This window comes from Urocitellus parryii, chromosome 4 (genome assembly GCF_045843805.1).
Source record: "Urocitellus parryii isolate mUroPar1 chromosome 4, mUroPar1.hap1, whole genome shotgun sequence".
Lineage (NCBI taxonomy): Eukaryota > Metazoa > Chordata > Mammalia > Rodentia > Sciuridae > Urocitellus > Urocitellus parryii.
Genome location: NC_135534.1, coordinates 108,213,328 through 108,232,327, shown reverse-complemented (window position 1 = coordinate 108,232,327; position 19,000 = coordinate 108,213,328). Strand labels below are relative to the sequence as shown.

The 19,000-nt window shown below is 41.7% G+C and overlaps 1 protein-coding gene across 1 annotated transcript in view; it reads right to left on the bottom strand.

The window, feature by feature from the left end:
- Positions 1-1,521, bottom strand: part of Sorl1 (sortilin related receptor 1) — a 165,111-nt gene extending 163,590 nt beyond the window's left edge. The window contains exon 1 of the mRNA XM_077796964.1: positions 1,237-1,521. Within this exon, the coding sequence (XP_077653090.1) occupies positions 1,237-1,521 (285 nt within the window). The remainder of the gene's footprint in view (positions 1-1,236) is intronic.
- Between the last annotated feature and the right edge of the window lie 17,479 nt (positions 1,522-19,000).

Sequence of the window (19,000 nt, the reverse complement as noted above, 5' to 3'; positions counted from 1 at the left end):
AATTATTTAAGAAGCCCTGTATAAAGACAGGTTGACTCCCAGCACCCAAAGATCAGTGAAACTGCAGACAAAAACAAAAAAGAGCAAGCAACCCTTCCTGGAATGACCTTGGACTAGTCACTTCATCTTCTGGCACTTGGGTTTCTTCACCAAGAAATAGACACAATAGGGTGACATGGTTTATAAGGTGCTTCCTGGCTCCAAGGGTTGAACATTTAACTCTACATATTTCCTGAAGGAGGAACTGGCTTTGGCAAAATAAGTGAAGAAAGACAGAACTCAGGCTAATCTTTTAATTTCCACTTTAAAAGGGAACAGTTTGACTCTGAACGTTTACCACCTCCATGGGTCCCACCTTTTCTCCCCCACCGACCTTCACTGCAGAACTGGGAGTCTCACGAGGCAATAACATGGGCAAATTAATCTTGCCAGTGCTGATACTAACCTACAAACTTGGTTTGCATTTCCTAGCCAAAAGTCTGGCCACAAAAGTGAAATTCATGTTACTTATGATCTAATAAACCCATTGCCTGGATAGAAATATATCACTTACTGAATAATAATGCCCACCAAATGTCTTGCAGTCTTTTGAAATTCCCAAGTGCCATGAGGAATATTCCTGACCAAAATAAAGTCTTTATCTTGAAACAGGGGATGGATCGAACCTCACACCCCCACAAAAATAAACAAAAAATTCAGCCATTGCGTGCGTGCACACATGTGTGCATACACACGCACACACACCCTCTTCTTTGACTGTACAAGGACAGGGGCTGAGATTTCAGTTTTCCCCACCTTCACTGGGGTTCAGGATGGTTAAGTGTGGAAACCCCCTCCGCCCGCCCCTGTGTTAAGTGCACTGCAACTGCAGGGTACTCGCCTTCAACTGAGAATACACTAAAGAAAGCCCGTTTTTTATCCAGATGTGAAAATGAAGCTGCACCCCTCCTGTACCTGCCGGAAACTAAACCGGTCTACACATACCCTGGGGAAATGTGCACTGCACCCCGAGAGAGTTACCTGGAATACGTTTGCTAAAATCGACGAGAAGAAGAAAGATCAATGCGATTCAAGGGCTGACGGTTATACTCACATGAGGGGGAAAAAAACAAATGCAAGCCGGGAAGTCCCCAGTAGTGCCTGCACCTGGGAGGCGACTGCAAAGGATGGATGTGGGGGTGAGGAAGTGCAGAGAGAGGAAAGAGCTGGAAGGAAGAGGGCTGCAAAACTGCTCACCTGTCCGTACACCTTGATGGGCTCAGGCTGCAGGGCAGCGCTCCGTCGCGTCCGGAGCGGCTTCTCGCCCGCGGGGCTCGCCCCCCTGGCATCCCCGCGCGCCCACAGCCGCAGCTCGCGCGGGTCGCCCTGCACCACGCGGAAACCCCGGTCCTGGGGCAAGGGCGCGCGGCCACCTTGCAGTCTCTGCGTCCAAACCTCGCAGAGAGCCCCGGGCGGCAGCAACGCGACCAGGGTGAATAGGAAGGGGAGTCGCGACTCCCTCCTGCTGCTCCGTGTCGCCATGTTCGGGCGAACGCTACTGCAGGTGGCGCCGCCGCCAGGAGAGAATGTGCAGCGCGAGGCCGGGACAGCGGCTGGGCCGGGGCCGGGGCCGCGCGCGCCGCTCCCGGGGCTCCAGGCCGCCCGCGCCGCTCCGGGCCACCCCGCTGCGCCCGCCGCTGCCGCCGCCGCCGCCGCCGGGTCCCGCTCGGCTCGGCGCCGCGCCGTCACGTGTGCGCTCGCAGCGCGTCCCCTTCGCGCACTTTCTCGGCTCTGCGGCCTCGGCTGCGACTCCGGCCCCTCCCCCGCAAGGATGGGGAAGTCAAGGCAGCAAGCGCCGCGAGCGTGCGTCTGGTTGTCTGCGCGCACACCTCGCCGTTCTCCTTGCGTGAATTAAGAGTTTTGCGGGGCTCCCACATTTGCCCTGCTGGAGTTAGTTGCCTCCGCTACTGGGTCGCATCCAGGACGTCTTAAATTGGCCAGTTTCCTCTCCAGATTGCGTAGTCCCCTTTTCCTCTGCACGACCACCTTCCCCGCCCCTGGCCTCATGCCTACCTCCAAGGGAGAGCTGAAAGCCAAAGAATTACCTCTGGGAACACCACCGACAATTAAGAATCTGGATGAACCCGCCCCATTGTGAAATTCACATAGTTTGAACTACTCATGGCACCGAAACGTATCAAATGTGGCCGTAGCCAAAAACTACCCTCGATCAAGCCAAACTGCCCCAGCTTCTAGCATAGTAAACGTACACCCCTGGCAGAGGCAGTAAAAACAAGAGCACATCTAACAAGTTAACTCCACCACACCTGGACAATTGCACGGTTATACAATATGTCCTTGCACGCATGAATACCTATGCATGGCTCAGGACCCCAGCACAGTGGCTTACTGTGATCCTTCCAAGGTGACCAAGCACTGAGCCACTCCACCCCAGCAGTAAAATGCATATTTACCAGTCCCAAGCCCAAAGCCAACACTGCTGCCAGTCCCAACTCTCAGACTGTGGCCAGTAGCAGGAGGAAACAGATGCCTAAAGAGAAGGAGAAATACAATTTAAATAAAATCTAAATTCAACTAGAAGAGCCAGACTCTCTGAACCAGAGGAGATAAAAGTCCCGTGCTTGGAGCTGCTGAGGTACATTTTTTTTTTCTATTTGCTTGTTTAGTTGTTTTGTTTTGCAGGCTGGTGGGAGCAGCTATGCTTTATGTACTACAGCCTCCTCTGTTTCTCCCTGCTGTGGACTTATATCCTGGTTATTGGTCCGAGCCCAAAGAAAGCACTGCTGAAGGCAAGACTGTTTCTATAGTTGCTTAAAAACATTGGTTTAGAGGAAGAAATGGCCAGTGCAATTCTCCAAAAAATATTCCTTCTTCTCCACAAGCCACGGTAGCAAGATTTTGACCCCTGTCCATGAGTTTTTTCCAGTTATCTTAGCAGAGAGCCCCCTTCCCATACCCAACAGTACCCACCCCCTTCCCATACTCAACAGTACCCACTTTTCAACTTGTGAAAAAGACAGTGTTATGGTTTGAATATGGTTTGCCTGTGCACACCAGAAACCATGTTGGATTTGATTGCCATTGTGGTGATATTGGGAGGTGATTTGGTGATTAAGGGGTGTCATGAGACACAACTAAACCATTCAGGGTCACTCCAGGTGAACTGGCTGGCATGAAATAATCACACAGAGACAGAGAGATACCTTTTACTTTGGGATCTATGATGGCTCCTCTGAACCAGCTCACACAAAGGAGGCAAGACAGGCAAGAAAGACAAAGAGCACACCTCGAACCCAGGTTTATTGGGGAGGGGCCATTCAAATGAGGCAAGGGGTAGGATTACAAAGGAACAGGTGAGTGTAACTCAACCCCACCAGGTAACGCCTACTCCTGGAGCCATACCTCATTCATTACCCAGTGGAGGTAAAGCCCGAGTTACTGCCAGGCGCAATAATTCAGTATCTCTTGCTCAGGACTTAAGGGCTTGTATTTCCAGAGTGGCTCCTGACATATTCCCCCTTTCTTAATATAAAAAGGCAATTAGGGAATTATATCTTCCAGTCACTGGATTCTTGGTCCAAGGTCATCATGACCTACTATTGAGACACAAAAGGAATTAGTAGAACACATATTATTCTAATAACATATCATATAGAATGTTTTAACATTTTTTTTAATTAAAGTCATTTAATTAACTTTGAAAGATCCAGGTTGTTATTATTACTCTGCCAAACACTCATCAGAATATTCTTAATCTTTTCCCAATTTTATTGGGAAGCATTGTGTTTGGCCACAGTAACACAGACATATTTAATTGGGATGGCATTTAAGCCTTTCCTCAAACCATAGAACAGAGGGCTCATTTGTATTATTCATTACAGTGGCTTTTAGAGCATTTAACTTAGTTCTAATCCTTCCGTCAGCACTTATCTGACTATGAAGGATCTTGAAAGTAATTTAAGTCAAATTATTAAGAAAATTCACATGTTGTAGGTTTTAAAACATAGCCATAAAGGCTGTAATTGTAGAAGCAATGAATAATATTTGAAGTAGTTACTTCAAGGATCATGAGATCAAGAGCTTGCCTAGATCTGGTTAATGGTATGCACCTGTTTCCAAGCCTGAATCTTAACTTTAGCATTCTAGCTGGCAATAGGACAAAGGAATGTTGATGAAGGATCAATGTCCTTTTTCTCTACTATAACTAGTGATAAAATTAGACAAGTTGCATTTTTTATAGGCTACAGGATATTTATTATCCTTTCTCTTAATTTTCACATTTAAGGAGTCTCTTAGGTCTGTCAGTAATGCAGAAGTTCTGGAGACAAAAGTTAAGCACCAGACATCCTTTTGGATGCCATCTCACTGAAGGTTAAGGCTTCTGCAATTGTCCTTGTCAATTCTAGGAGACCAGTCTGTAAATAACTGGCGTATATAGGAAAATTCTATTTTAACAATCTTTCTATTTTGACAATTGTCCAGATATATAAAAACAGTTTTAATTTATAAGGACCAGCATAATTGGCTGGTTTAGGTTTCTCATATGCTGTCTTTTTCTCAAAAGATATTCCCAAACAGCCTGTTTACCATAGGATCAACATATAGATAAGTGACCATTATAGTCAGTACAATTAATCTAGTCACATGGATGGATTTTCCAGTCCACATTGTAATGTACATTAAAGTTGGACTTGAGAAATGGGTCCACAGGAATTTCTTCATAATTTTTACTTACCTGACAAGCTCATGATGTTTACGTGGCTGTAAACTCTATAGCTGGGAGATTTACCTTCCTATGCCAGGTTTTTCAGTCACTTTCACAATGACAGGTTTAAACACTCCTATGAAATCTGACTTAATTTACCGAATCATATTCAGTGACAGTAAGACTCTCAATATTACAATTTAAGAAAAAAATTTTTGAAATATTTGTAAGATCTAGTATGTGCATATAGGGTCCTGTTTTCCTCCTTTATTTATTCAATAAAATTGAGTAGAGGCCTATAAGTCATAGTAGCAATGAATAATATTTGAAGTAGTTACTTCAAGGATCATGAGATCAAGTTTGAGTTATAGACAATAGTACAAATATTTAAAAAATAAAAAAAGATTTACCATCTTTAGTTGGTCATGAAATTTGACAAGTCATTTGTTAGTTGAGTTCAACATTAATGAATTGGAAAGGGACCATGTTAAATAGAATCTTAGCCTTCACTAAATGTATGACTTGATTTTTTATTTTAACAGAATTACCAATAATGAAGAATATAATAAGTTATATATAAAAATTTTTATTTTGAAATTAGCTCTAGTTGAATTTTAAGTAATTATCTTAATTTGGAAAGAAGCAAGAGACAGAGTTCTTAATTTAGGAGCTCTGGCCTTTACTAAGGGCATAAGAAATATGTATGTAGAGACATCTTTCCAGAATAGAAAGTATACATGTTTAATAAGCATAGGAAAGACATTTTGTTTTCTACAGTTAACAAAAAATGAAATAGAAAAATGAATAGCCTTTATTTACCAATCTATGAAAAGTTGTTATTATTGTTATCAAGCTCAATGTTGACTTTGGGGAATTAGTATTTCAAATATTAGTGGTAAGAATAAGTCAACAGTATTTTTTAAGATAGTGATCTAATTTAGAATTTTATATGACATTGAGTTAGTAAGGACATTTTGAGGGATCCATGTCAAAACAATCTTTATATATAAAGAAACAGTTGTATGAGTATCCTTAATAACTTAATGTAGTAAAACTAACTTTAATAATTATGTATAATTTATGGCTTTACTAATTTCAAAAATATCAATGTATGTAGGGCATCATCTCACATTATTAAAGTTGAGAAAAGGTCTATTATGTTAAATTTCTTATTGAAATAAGTTATCGGCTGTTGAGCTGATTTATTTATGGCTGTCTAATATTTTAGGGGTAATATTTTCAGGGTTATTTTCCTCAGTGACAAACTGTTGACAGGGGCTCAAAGTAATACCCTGTTTCAATGTTTAGAGGCTTCCAAAATGTGTTTATAACTTAGGAGTAAAATTTTCAACCAGAAGCTTATTTTTCTTGGGGTAAGATTAGCATTTTAATCTCTTTCTGTCTGTATGTTTACCTTTCCTTTTCTTCATTTTTGGTCTCTGTTCAACTATGGGGTAACATCCAAACTTGGTTAGGACTATGCTAACCTTTGTAAATCCCTTGGAATGTCTGAGGCTAACTGGATGATAAACTCATCTTTGGAAAATGGGTGGCCACCTATTAATCCAAGGTGCTATACTGTTTTTTTGAGTCTCTCTATGAAAACAGTAGGATTTTTGTAAAGGCTTACTAAAATTATTTTTTAGGCATTCTGTTTACTTGTTAGATATCTGTTTTGGGGAGTTGTCTGTGCTCCAAACAGATTATTAGGTTTGTTCCTATTCTGTGTTATTGGGACATGGTTAAGATAAATTTCCTTGAAAACTGTTTTTAAGATGGCCCTCTATTTTAAAGTTTAGCTAAGTAATAGCATAATATCTCTCTAGATAAGGTTAGACGTTTTGGCATAAATTTTGAAATATTACAATACATGAATTTGGATCTCTCGAAACTCCAAATTCATGTATTATAATATTTGTTCTGGTCTATGTTAAGCTTGAGAGATCCTCTTTGATCTTTCTTTCTAGTAGGTAATTTTTAAGGCCTTCCCTGATAATAGTAATTGAGACTAGATATGAAAATGAGATAGATACCTTTTACTGATCATTGTAATTTCCCAGTATATTGACTAGGTGATCCATTTCGATGTTACATGTAAATGGACAATTTAAAAAGAACTGTCAACCTCTTCCTGAGAGAAGTTCTCAAAATATCCCTATATCTCAGAATATTATCCTTTAGATAGGTGTCTCTTAATTATATTTTAGAAAATATGATTAGGGTTACTTCCCATTGTAGGGATTAGTATATAAGTCTTACCATATTTTTATGGATAATAGGTCTTGTCAGAGAACTTTTATATACTAATGAATTTCCAACAAAGTGTGTAACTTTTATTGCTCAAAACTAGCATATTACTTTAATTTGGAGAACATCAGTCCCAATAAAATGTTTTCCCAAATCCCACAAATATCCAACAAACAGAAGTAATATGCAAGAATCAGCAGTAATCATTACTGATGTCTTTGAATCAATCAAATTAAGTCTCCAAATTAAGTTAAATTGAGGAGAAGTGTCAAAATTGGAATTCAATTCAGTATTTTAAAACATTTATTGTTTGACCAAGGATGTATGAATTTGATTCATTAAAAATGTGTCCTTGTTCAAACAGCAAGAATTATTAGATGTAAACTTAATATTTTAATAAGCTCTGTCATGTCAGAATGTGGACAAAAATCTTAGCTTACATCAGCATAATAAAATCATGGGAAAACGCCTGAAATACCCTAGAATTAATCAGTTCAAATTCTTATAGTCAGTCCAGTTACACATAAATCTGCTTTTCAAATGTTTTAACTTTTTATATTATCTATCTAGATAGTTATATAAAGATTTCCCTATTTAGAAAAATCCTTTTAACATTAAAATCTAGAATATAAAGACCTTTGTTTTACCAAAGATGATTTCCTTCTTAGGACCTCCAATATGCACCTCCTCTCTGTAGAAGTATCTTCTTCTTCGTTTAGAATTTTTCTTGGTTATACTTTGGAACAATTCTGTAAATCTTAGAATCTAAACAAATTCTTATACCTTGATAAGAAGAAATATCTCAATGAAAATATAGTTAAAGCCCTTAGACATTTTTGTTGACAGAATCATGTTTATCATCTTATAAAAGTTTGTACTATAATTTGAGAATAGAGATTTCTTGTTATATTATCTTTTGAAAGAAAAAAATTTTATAGTAAAATACATTTATCTTAAATATTTATAACTATAAAAAGCAGAGCATCAGATAAATGCATGTATAAAAGGGATAAATTATGTGTTTTCTAATGAAGAAAAATGATTGGAAACAAATAGACATTAACTAAACAAATAGACATATTTTAATTATCCTATGGGTTAAAGAATATAGATTATTTAAATAACTGGAAAAATATGTATTAAGAATAAAAGGTACAGTTATAATTATCTTATGGAAACCATGTGGGTATTAAAATATTTGAATCCATTTTAACTTATTGTTAACTAGGAGTACACTCTTATCTCTATGTGATGTCACAAAATTCCTGTGAACATATCTGTCTATATTCTGTATTTACATATTAGAAACCAAGAAGAATAAGGATATTTGATTGCCATGAGAGGTTATGAGAAAAGTATCTCAGATTGCCGGGCTTTTTTAAAATCTCATGGTGATCAAAGGTGTCCCCATAGCTTTTAAAAATCATGTAAGGCAGCATATGCATGAAATCCTTCATTAATGCAGTATCATTCAGTAATATTACCATAGAGAGAACAAATTAGGTTGTTTAGCTTTACAAACAAGTCAGGTGGAGGGGTGTAATAAAGAGTTTTGTCAAATTAGATATTGCCTGAAAAAGGAATTATTTTGTTAGTAATGAAAAACTATTGGGGGGAGGATTCTGACAGGTGGGCATCCTTAAGGGAGCTGCGAATAGGCAGGTTTTGTAGCTCTGTGTGTCTGCCTGCATAAGGCAAAGTACGGGTTAGTAATTCACTGACAGAGGGAAGGACCAAAGGAAAGCCCGTGAAAACACAAAAGGCGGGAAATTTCCCACCATTTTGTCCAGCAGCCACATGGCTGAAGGATTTCGCCATGCACAAACGTGGACCCAAAGTGCAGTCCAAAGTTTTGCCTGGGGTCCTGGGCATTTCACATGTCTGATTACTAGCAGTTTTGGTAATACCTTCCTGTGGCTTGTCAATATGGGTCCACAGCTTGGCGCCATTCAGTCTGTGCTTTTGCGGGCAGTTATCATGGTGATGAAACAGTGTGGAGCCTGCGGGCATGGCCACTGCCAGCATCCACAGCAGGCAGGCTTTGCAGCTGCCTTGGACCCACCAGGGTGGGGCTTGTTGCCCAAGGCAGGGTCCCTTTGGGGGCAAGTGCCTGTGATCTTCCCGAGTCTGTGGCACTTGGTTGGATTTGTCCACCTTCTCCTGCCTGGAGCCCCACTATGTCTGCATCGTGTGGGCATTTTGCCAGTCCCCTGGGGTCGTGGTCCATGAGTTCCGGGGTCAGAGTAAGCAGATAGCACTTTCTCAGTCAATGGACCATTTCCGTGCACCTTCCCTTAACAATGTGTGCTCTCCCCTGGGTGATTTCAAAGGTTTACGCAGGTGCCAGTGGGATTATGCCTGGGTGGCCAGGCCAGCATGCCTTGGTTTTTCCATCCATGAGCCCCGGGAGCACTGTGCCTGGTCCACAGGCAGGAATCCTGGACCCTGGACCTGTGTACTTTCATTCCATCCCCACGCCAAAGTTAGTGCTCTCCAAATGGTGGGAGGAGTAGGATTATGAGTGGTTGCATAGGGAACAGTAATCACTGCTAAAGGCTTGCACCCCTCCCAAACAGCAGCTGAGTCACAGCTACTCCTGATCTCGGCCTTACAAGAATGTAGTAAAGGGGTTCAGTACAAACCGAGTACTTACAAAAAACAATAAAAAAATAAAATTCACTTCTCTACAGGTAAAGGATTCCTGTATCAAGTCTTAACCACAAATATTTCTTTATTTCCTTTCTTTTACTCTCCAAAGGCAGATTTTTAGCATATAGCCCAAAAATCTTTACCTAATTTTTCAAAATACAAAAATTCACAAAAAAGAATCCAAAAAAGATCCATCAAAGCACTTTTCCCATGGGAGAGGATTCTCTATACTTAATTACAGTCTCTAGAATGGCAAAAAAAAAGAAATTTTTTGGTCTTTCTAAAGATGACAGATTCCCAGGTGCTATAAGTTTAACGTCACAAACATTTCTTGTGTCTAATTCACTTACTTTCTACAACTTAACCCATAATACCCTGAAATCCTAAGCACACTTAAACCCACTAAATTTCTAAAATTCATGCTGGAGTCCCTGTATAGGCCACCATTTGCACGACACACGACTAAACCAGTCAGGGTCACTGCTGGTGAACTGGCTGGCATGAAATAATCACACAGAGACAGACAGATATCTTTTTCTTTGGGTTCTGTGATGGCTCCTCTGACCTAGCTCCCACAAAGGAGGCAAGACAGGCAAGAAAGACAAAGAGTACACCTCGAACCCAGGTTTATTGGGGAGGAGCCATTCAAGTGAGGCAAGGGGTAGGATTTCAAAGGAACAGGTGAATGTAACTCAACCCCACTAGGTAACACCTACTCCTGGAACCACACCTCATTATCCCAGTGGAGGTAAAGCCCAAGTTACAGGGGCACAGGGTAATTGTTGAGTATCTCTTGCTCAGGACTCTAGGGTGTGTATTTCCAGAGTGGCTCCCGACAAAGGGGGGTTAATGCCTTTTTCACTGAAGAAGGTCTGTTCTCCCAAGAGTAGGTCATTATAAAGCAAGGCCACGTCTCATGTTTTGTCTCTTCCAAAACACCTGCTTTTCCTTCTACTTTCTGCCATGAGTTGAAGAAGCACCAGGCCCTCACTGGAAGCTGAGCAAATGCCAGGGCCATACTGTTGGATTTCCCAGCTTCTAGAACTGTGGACCAAAACCTCCTCTTTATAAACCACCCAGTTTCAGGTATTCTATTATGGCAAAAGAAAACGGTCTAAGACAGAGGGTCAACCTTTCCTCATCTCCCCAAATCCAGCATTCTACCACCCTGCTACACCCATGCCAGACTTTGAAGAAACCTCAGCCACAGATTATGCAGTTTCCCACCTCCTCCCACATCTGCTTCTTTCCCCCAAAGCAAATGATGTCTTTATGTCCTTTTGATGTAATTACAGAACCATCTAATTCTCTGCACCAAGCCACTGAACCATGGCTACCTCCAACTGCCCATCTAGACCAGCCCTCTGTGGTCAGTATCACCTTACCAGAAGTGGATCACCCAGAAGTCTCTTGAGACCAACGCAAAAATATCTCTAGCACTGTATAGCCCCCAAGGGGAAATGAAGGGAAATGCCTAGATTCAGCATACCCTGCAGATGATTTAATTTTTCCGGTTTTTTTTTCCCCCAACATAAAACTTTTCTACAAGAGCAGAAATGAAGACTGCAAGTGTTGAAGACCCCACAGAAAACAGAGATACATGGTGAAGTGTAGATTTAAAGATAGTGCACTGGTTTGCCCACACAAACTGCTGACTTGAGGTGACAATTTGCATGGAACGATTAGTAGAGTAGGGCCAGCTACTTGCTCATTTTGATTTTGACTGGCAATTTCAAAGGAAAACTGGCAAAAATGCTCAAACATGGTTAATTTACTCCTTGCCAGCCTTCCTCTCTAATCATTATCTACTTTCCAAGCCATTCTCAGGTGGATAATCAACAACCCACCAGACTATGTGCTGTACAACCACAGGGCACAGAGAAAAGCACATTGAATGTTAAGTCCGAAGGTTCAACTGTGGGGACTGGGATAAGTAACCTCCCAGGACCTTCAGTTTTCCCATCTGTAAAATAAGGATCTTAATCCCTACCTGTCTCATAGGGCGGGCAGCTAGGAGGAAAACATGGATATAAAATAGCTGTACAAATTATAAAGTCCCCTAACCCCCCGCATAAAAACATTGCTTGCAGGTCATTTGAGAGACACCAATTCTAATCCTGGGTGTGTAACCAGGTTACTGTGTGATTTTTTTTTTTGATCAAAAAGACCTTGCAGTCCTGACCATCCCCCACTCCTTCAGGACCCCCAGAGGACCACAAGACAGGAACAGCTGTAGGCAAAGTCACCCTGGATGGGAATTAGAACTGAATTGTGCAATTTTTAAAACCAGCTCTGGTTTGTAAACAAGCCAGCACTTCCTCCATCCCTCTGAAATAACACCCAAGTTGGGGTGGGGATATAAACAGAGGGCAAGGCAGCACTCAAATCCCCTCTACCCCAACTTGCACGGCCTAGCTCTGATGCTGCCCAACATCATGACAAAAGTCAACATGCACAGTATTGTATGTGAGTCTGTGTGTATGTGGGCAGAGGGTGAGAGGTACTGGGAATTAAACCTAGGACCCTGTGAATGCTCTAGGCAAGCCCTCCTCCAGTGAACCACATCTCCAGTCCAATTTGTGCAGTGATTCAATGACAGACTCATATCTCTGTATTAAAAAAACTCCTGAGCCTACAGTCAGACTTCAAATTGCCTCTGCCCTACCCATCTCAGGCCATTCTAAACTAGGGCAAGAAATGGGGCTAGACAACAGGTCATAGTGTGCCACTTTTTATCCAGATGGAGTCACATTTAAAAGAACATTAAGGATAGCCACAAAGAAAAAGGAAAAATAAAATGCCAAAAGCCTAATGCTCCTTCCTTCTCATCCAGTCATCTTCCCACATGCTCACCCCATCTCCCAGTCCCCTATTGGCCAACCTCTATTCATCTGTTCAACCCTAGAGCTGCAAAGTCCCCAGCATACTGGTTTTCAATCCCAAAGAAAGAACTTGGAGGATGCAACGGAGAGATCGTGAACATTTTGTTGACCATGTACTCCTTGGCAGTGACAAGCTAGGATAAAATGAAGGGCCACCTTGCACCTTCCAGAGGGAGAAAGTGCATGACCACTGTGTGCACTTCTTCAGATGTTTTATGAGTATATTCTCTTACTTCACAACCACAGTCACTCTGTTTGATCCTGACCTGAAGATTGGAGACAAGGGAAGTGACCAGTTTCCTCTCTTCCTTTCTTTCGTTATCACATTCTTTAGAGTCCTTCTTATCTCACTGCCAGGAACAACAAGCTTTCCTAGGCACTGACCAGTGTTTACCCCAACGTCATCCTTCAGATTTACGAGATCTCCCTCGGTACCTAGGCTAGGTTACGTCCAATGCTCTAAGACTCTAGTCCTCTGTATAGAGCCTTTGATACTTCCTCTCGGGTCACATTACTTAACTCTGTCTTCCTCTCAAACTGCAAGCAGCAGGAGGGTGAAACCCGTCTGTCTTAATCCTATTTGTTCCTAGGGTCCAACACATTCCTGGCACCCTGTTGGTGCTCAGTGATATTTACAGAATATATAGGAGCGAAGAACTGTCCTTCTCTTTGAAGGTTTGATATTGGAGCCTGTGAAATATACTGACAATAGTCAGATTAACAGGAAAAGAAATATACAAATTTATTATGTGCACTTGTGCAAAAGAGCCATATATAATAGACGACTCCAACAAAGAACAAATGGTTGAAGTTTACACAGCAGCCAAAACTTCAGAGAAGAATAGGAACTTGGGGTTTCTGAGAGGAAGTAATCACAGGTTATGGGAGAATGGGGGGAGGAAATGAATGGCAAATAAATGTTGTTATGTTATGCAGATATAGTCTCTTAGATAAAACATTCCTCCAAAGAAGGGATGATGTTGACCTTTGCCTTTCCTAAGCTCTGTTTGGTGAGATGATAGGGAGGGGGTTTAAGACAGCTTGCCTTTCTATGGGAGGAACTCTCCTTAGTCAGATGAGGACATTTTAGAGGAAACCCAACCCTGTGCTTCTGGAAAGAAAGTGTGGAAGACAGGGCAGAGAAAGTCAAAGAGACCTTGGTTTCCAGGCTGTTTTCTGTGGCCCTTTAGTCTCTTTAGCTGGAAGTACTTAGCATGTCAAGTCACCACATTTAGGGGCATCATTTTCTGATCACCCAAATGATAATGCACATATATGAATGAAGGGAGAGGTGACACCTTCTTTTCCCTCAGGGTGAGAGTTGGCTAAATGGTCAGTGTACATTCCCTTGTTAAAAATCTTTTCTTACCACTACCTGCTCCCCACCATTTCTTTCTCCCAAATCTGGCTTCTGAGTCCCAGCCAGTCCACAGTTATTAAAGAAGAAAAGAGATCCTCCTGATCTTGGGGTAGTAAATGTTACTCCCTCTTCTATATAACCTTAGCCAAATAATTACCATTTATCTCAACAGCCAGGGCAAAATAAAAATACCCTTCTGCTCCCAAAGAAATAACTCTTCCTCTTGCAGATGCCAAAAACTACTTTAGTTAAGGCACAGTTCATAATAATTTTTAAGTTGAAAACTACAGATGGACTCAGCGCAGAACAAATAATTTTTATTCTCACTTTTAAATAAATTCTAAAAGGAGATTTTAGAAATAGAAATAACATAACTTTTGCATATCAGGATTTACATTTGCGTATCATTATAACAGCATTATCTATCTTATATCATCTCATAGCAACCCTTTGAAGTGAGCCCAAGCAGAAATTATTGCCGCTACACTTACCAGACCCAGTTCTGGGCTACTCGCCACTCTGAAGCCAATACTCAGGAGACGAGAGTTGGTGGGAAAGAATCAGGTTTACTCAAGGGCTGGCCTTAAGCAGATAGAGAGGCTGTAGTCCTCAAAGCTCCTTTTTTGGAGAATGCAGGGGTACAAAGGCTTTTATAGGGAGGGAAAGGAGGTGCAGTGAGACAGTGACCAGGAAGGCTACATACTGAGTGGGGTCTTTGTCATCTTGGGCATGTGTCTCCTTCCCCTTCCCCTCCCTGGCCAGAATATCAAAGTCTACCTCAACCTCCTGGAACTATACCCTATATTTTCTTAAAACAGACATGGTACACTTCTGTAAGTTAAACCTCACAGCAATTCACATGCTTTGCATTAGTTGATGCACAGAACTAAAGGCTAAAGAAGGGTGTTATCCTTCCTGAGGTCATCAGATTCTGTAAATCTAAAAAAAGATTATTTAGCAACCAACATCTTAATCATTTAGATGCAGCTTCCTTTAGAATTTAGAATGCAAAGCAAAAGGGAGGGTACATATCATTGCAAAACGCATAATGAGGGGAAGCAAACTTCTAGACCCGCAAAGGGAGGGGAAGTTTAACTGAGAAGAACAACTCTCAAAAGAGCAGCTAGTGCTACTCAGAACTGAGTCTGAGCCAGGCACAGTCCCTCATACCTATAATCCCAGCTACTCAGGAGGCTGAGGCAGAAGGATCTCAAGTTCAAGGCCAGCTTTGGCAATTTAGGGAGACACTGTCTCAAAATAAAATAGAAAGTACTGGGGGTATAGTTCTGTGATACAGCACCCCTGGATTCAACCCCTAGTACTGGAAAAGAGAGAGAATTGAGGCTCAGGAGAGAATATTACTTGATTTCCCCAAAACTACACAGGCTAATTAACCTACACATAGGAAGGATATTTAAACCCAGGTTTTCTGACTTTTTGTACCACATCTGTAATCCCCCTTCCAAATAGAAGAGCTGGAGTTTCAAGTCCTTAGAACAGTGAGACCAAAGCAGGAAGGAGAAAAGAGAGTGGTCACCTATTTTCATTGTTCAGCTCTGCTTTACCCTCTGCAAATCACTGCTGTCTTTCCTACAGGCACCTCCCTCCGTGTGATGCTCCATCTCCTGACTGTCTCCTCACGCCCCGATTGGACCACTGGACAGTAGTGTTACTGTTAGAGCTCACACGTCCAATCTTGTTTTCTGTACTGCTCTCGGAGATAAATTTGATGAGGGATTTGGTTCCCAATGTGATTCAAACCCTGCAAAGGAGCACAGGCCTTAAAGGCTGTCTCAAGCTATGGTTTCACTGTTTACCCTGATCCCGTGGAAACTCAACTTCTTGAACAAGGAAGCCTTTGGAACTTCCTCACAGAGTGTGTGAAGTGAGGACAGAAATGTTTATTATTGTTAGGTACAAATAAGGACAAAAGCCTCCTGACATAAGATGATGATCTGCTGAGCGTCGCTGGGAAGACTAGAGCTCTCCCTCCTGGGTCTACAATGAATGGGAAGATCTTAAGCTGAAGACTCTTTGAAAACTCCTGAATAACTATAATCCAAAAATTTAGATGTTCTTCCCTCAGGGACCTTTGCAATACCTTACCTGGGGGAACGTGTGCGTTAGGCACAAAAGTGCCATAGGAGGCCACCAATCAACTTGGATGCAACTCCATTTAAATTTAGGGTGTTTATTTCAACAGATGCCTGGGTGCTTTTTCAGGGTTAGCAAGACAGGGAAAGTAAATCCTTAGGCCAGTTCCTAGCCTTTCCTCTCCTACCTGCATTCTATAGACCTAGAATTCTCCAAGCCCCTCTTTCCATTCTGTACCTGTCTAAACAGACCAACATGCTCCTGTCTCTGATTTTTGTCAACTCATCAACTAAAAGACCACTTCTTGACCTCTAGAAGCCCTAAATCCTGCTTTGTGTCCCCATTGAGATATTGACCATGTTCTGCCTTCCATTGTAGCATCTATTTTGGTATTCACCACTTTTTCTAAATTGCAATTATGTCTTTGGACCTATTCCCCTGTCTTGCCAGTAACAGTGAGGGGCATGGGCCGGGAGGCGAGGATACCTTTACCTTGGCACCTCCTACCCTTTAGTTCTGTAAAGAAGAAAAAAAATTGAATTTAATGCTCTTGGTAGACTGATTCTCCCATCCTTATTTCCATTCCAAAGGATGTTAGAAAGACAGCTGAGGGGGCTGTCAGTACCAGGTAAGTCAGCCAGGCCAAAAAATGAGACTTTTTGTTGCAAGATACTTTCCTGAATGTCCTACTCATTATCCCCTGTCTAAAAAATGGGACATAAGTGTCCATAAAGGATACAGTACCTGCAAGGGACTTGAAGAAAGAGAAGTCAGATAAATATAAAACTAACAGAAATATGTCAATTCAGAAAGAGTTCTGCTTTGAAAAGAGGATGATAAATGGCTTTGGGAAAGGTGCCTGGGCAAACTTTGTAGAGAACAAGACGACTGGAATTCTGCTTTCGGGTATGTGCACGGTCAGAGGGGAAGGGAGAGTGGGGAAATCCATGATGCTCCAGCCAGGAAGAGGCAGGAGGTTATTTTAGATGTCTGAAGAGAATGAGAAAAGACTTCAAAGGAAGGGATGGCAGCAAGGGAGGGTATAGGAGCAAATAAGGAGGATGTTTCAAGTTGCAGAAGGCTGGGAAGGTCAAGGGTAAGAAAAACCAGAGGAGAGGTATGGGGATAGCAGAACCTGGAATGGAGCACCTCATTTAATTCATTTCAGAGCTGTGACCCAGGGGGCACCGTGGACACTCTGAAGCCAGTTTGTCTTGAGAAGCACTTCTTCAAGGATCCATTCATCAGGATGACAATCATGCTGCACAATGCCACTTTAGTCCATCTCCTGCTACAGCACTGGGTGGCACCTGTTCATCATGCAGATAGTCTTCCGCAGGGCACCACAGATTGATCGTCCCTCTCACTGTCTGCTGTCTCTAAATCCATCACACCGGAAATGTTACACGGTGTCATCAGCAGAATTAACACCTGTTAAAAATCATCATTCCCACTAGACTCCAGCCTGCAAGCGATTTTAATGAGGCCCTGCATAAAAATACATTTTCTCCAAGCCCTTAAACAAATTATATTAAATCCTCCACACCAAATAAATTATTGAAACAGCAATTAGGGTTTGGATCATACCAACAGACTTACTCAGAGGCACATGCAGTCTTATTTGGGGTTTGACTCTACACCAAGGTTAAAAAACCTCCTAAGTTGAGGGTGAAGTGAAATATCCGTTTCCTTTCAGTGGTTACTTAAACAAGAATTTCAGTGCTAAATTAGCAGTGGGTTTTGTGTATGAATTTTCTTTGCATTCTAACATTATGTAAATGAAAAACCCAACGAAGTGCAAATTAAGACTATTCTTAATTCTAAAAGGCTGCTATTCTGTGATAATGACGCCACAGAATACTTCATAGTCTGCCAAGCTCCGTGTGTGGTTGCTGCTCCCCCCATCTGCTTTATAAGCCTCTCAGCAGGGGGACACCCACTGTGTCCTTATCCTAGGATTTTTTTTTCTGCCCACTAAAGTCAAATCCAACCCACTCCTCATTCCCTCTTCCTCCTCATCATTTAATCTTGCCAAGATCACTTAAGAGAGAACAAGTGGTTGAAAAGGACTTAACCTGTACCAAGGAATGGTGTGGAGAAACCCGGTAGGCTTGATATCCAGGAGCCAGCTCACCCAGGTTTGTATCTCAGTTCTGTTGTAGATGAGCTTCAGCATCTCAGGTACCTTCCCAGAGCCTAGTTTTCTTCATCTTTAAAATGAATTACTCACCTTTACACGTTTAAAAGATTTCATGAGATTATACATGTCAACCTTTAAAGCAAATCCCGGTGCAGAAAAATTGCTCAACAAACAATACCCGTTGTTATTTTGGAAAGTGCAGGTTAGATATTGCTGCTGTTTAGCTATATGGCAATTGTCAGGTTTTTATTTGGATTTGTACGTGTCCCTTCAAACTCACAACCAGGTAGTATGTTGCTGTACAAACTAGTCTCAGGGTTGGTATATAGCCCAGTGGTATGCCTAGCATGTACAAAGCTCAGGGTCTAATCCCCAGGACACCCTCACTCCCTTTCAGCCCCCCCCAAAGAAAAACAAAACAAAACACTAGTCTTAAAAAAAAAGACATTTCTTAATAAATAGGCATGAGGAAGTCACCCAGCCTGTTAGGAGGCGCAGGGCAAGCTCAGCTCTCAGGTTTTGCTATCTTTCCTGAGTACCTTGTAGGAAACCCTGGATCCCAAATAAATGCATCAGTGTTCTGAGGCCAGGATACATCAGATTCCTGGCCAACAGTTTCCCATTAAGGAGTGGGACCAAAGACCAGACCACCTTGAGCACAGCTCTGGAGGAGGAGTTAGCCTGTCTGGTTTGCTAGATTTTTATGTCTCCTCCATGCAAACCTACTCTTGCTAGCCATGTTTCTAGAGCAGCACTAATTTTGCCAATAAAAAAGGGATATTTCTACTATCGTTTACTTTTTTTTTTTGTACTAGGAATTAAACTCAAGGGTGCTTTACCACTGAACCACATCCCCAGTCCTTTTTTATATTATAATTTGAGACAAAGTCTCGATATGTTGCTTAGGGCCTCACTAAATTGCT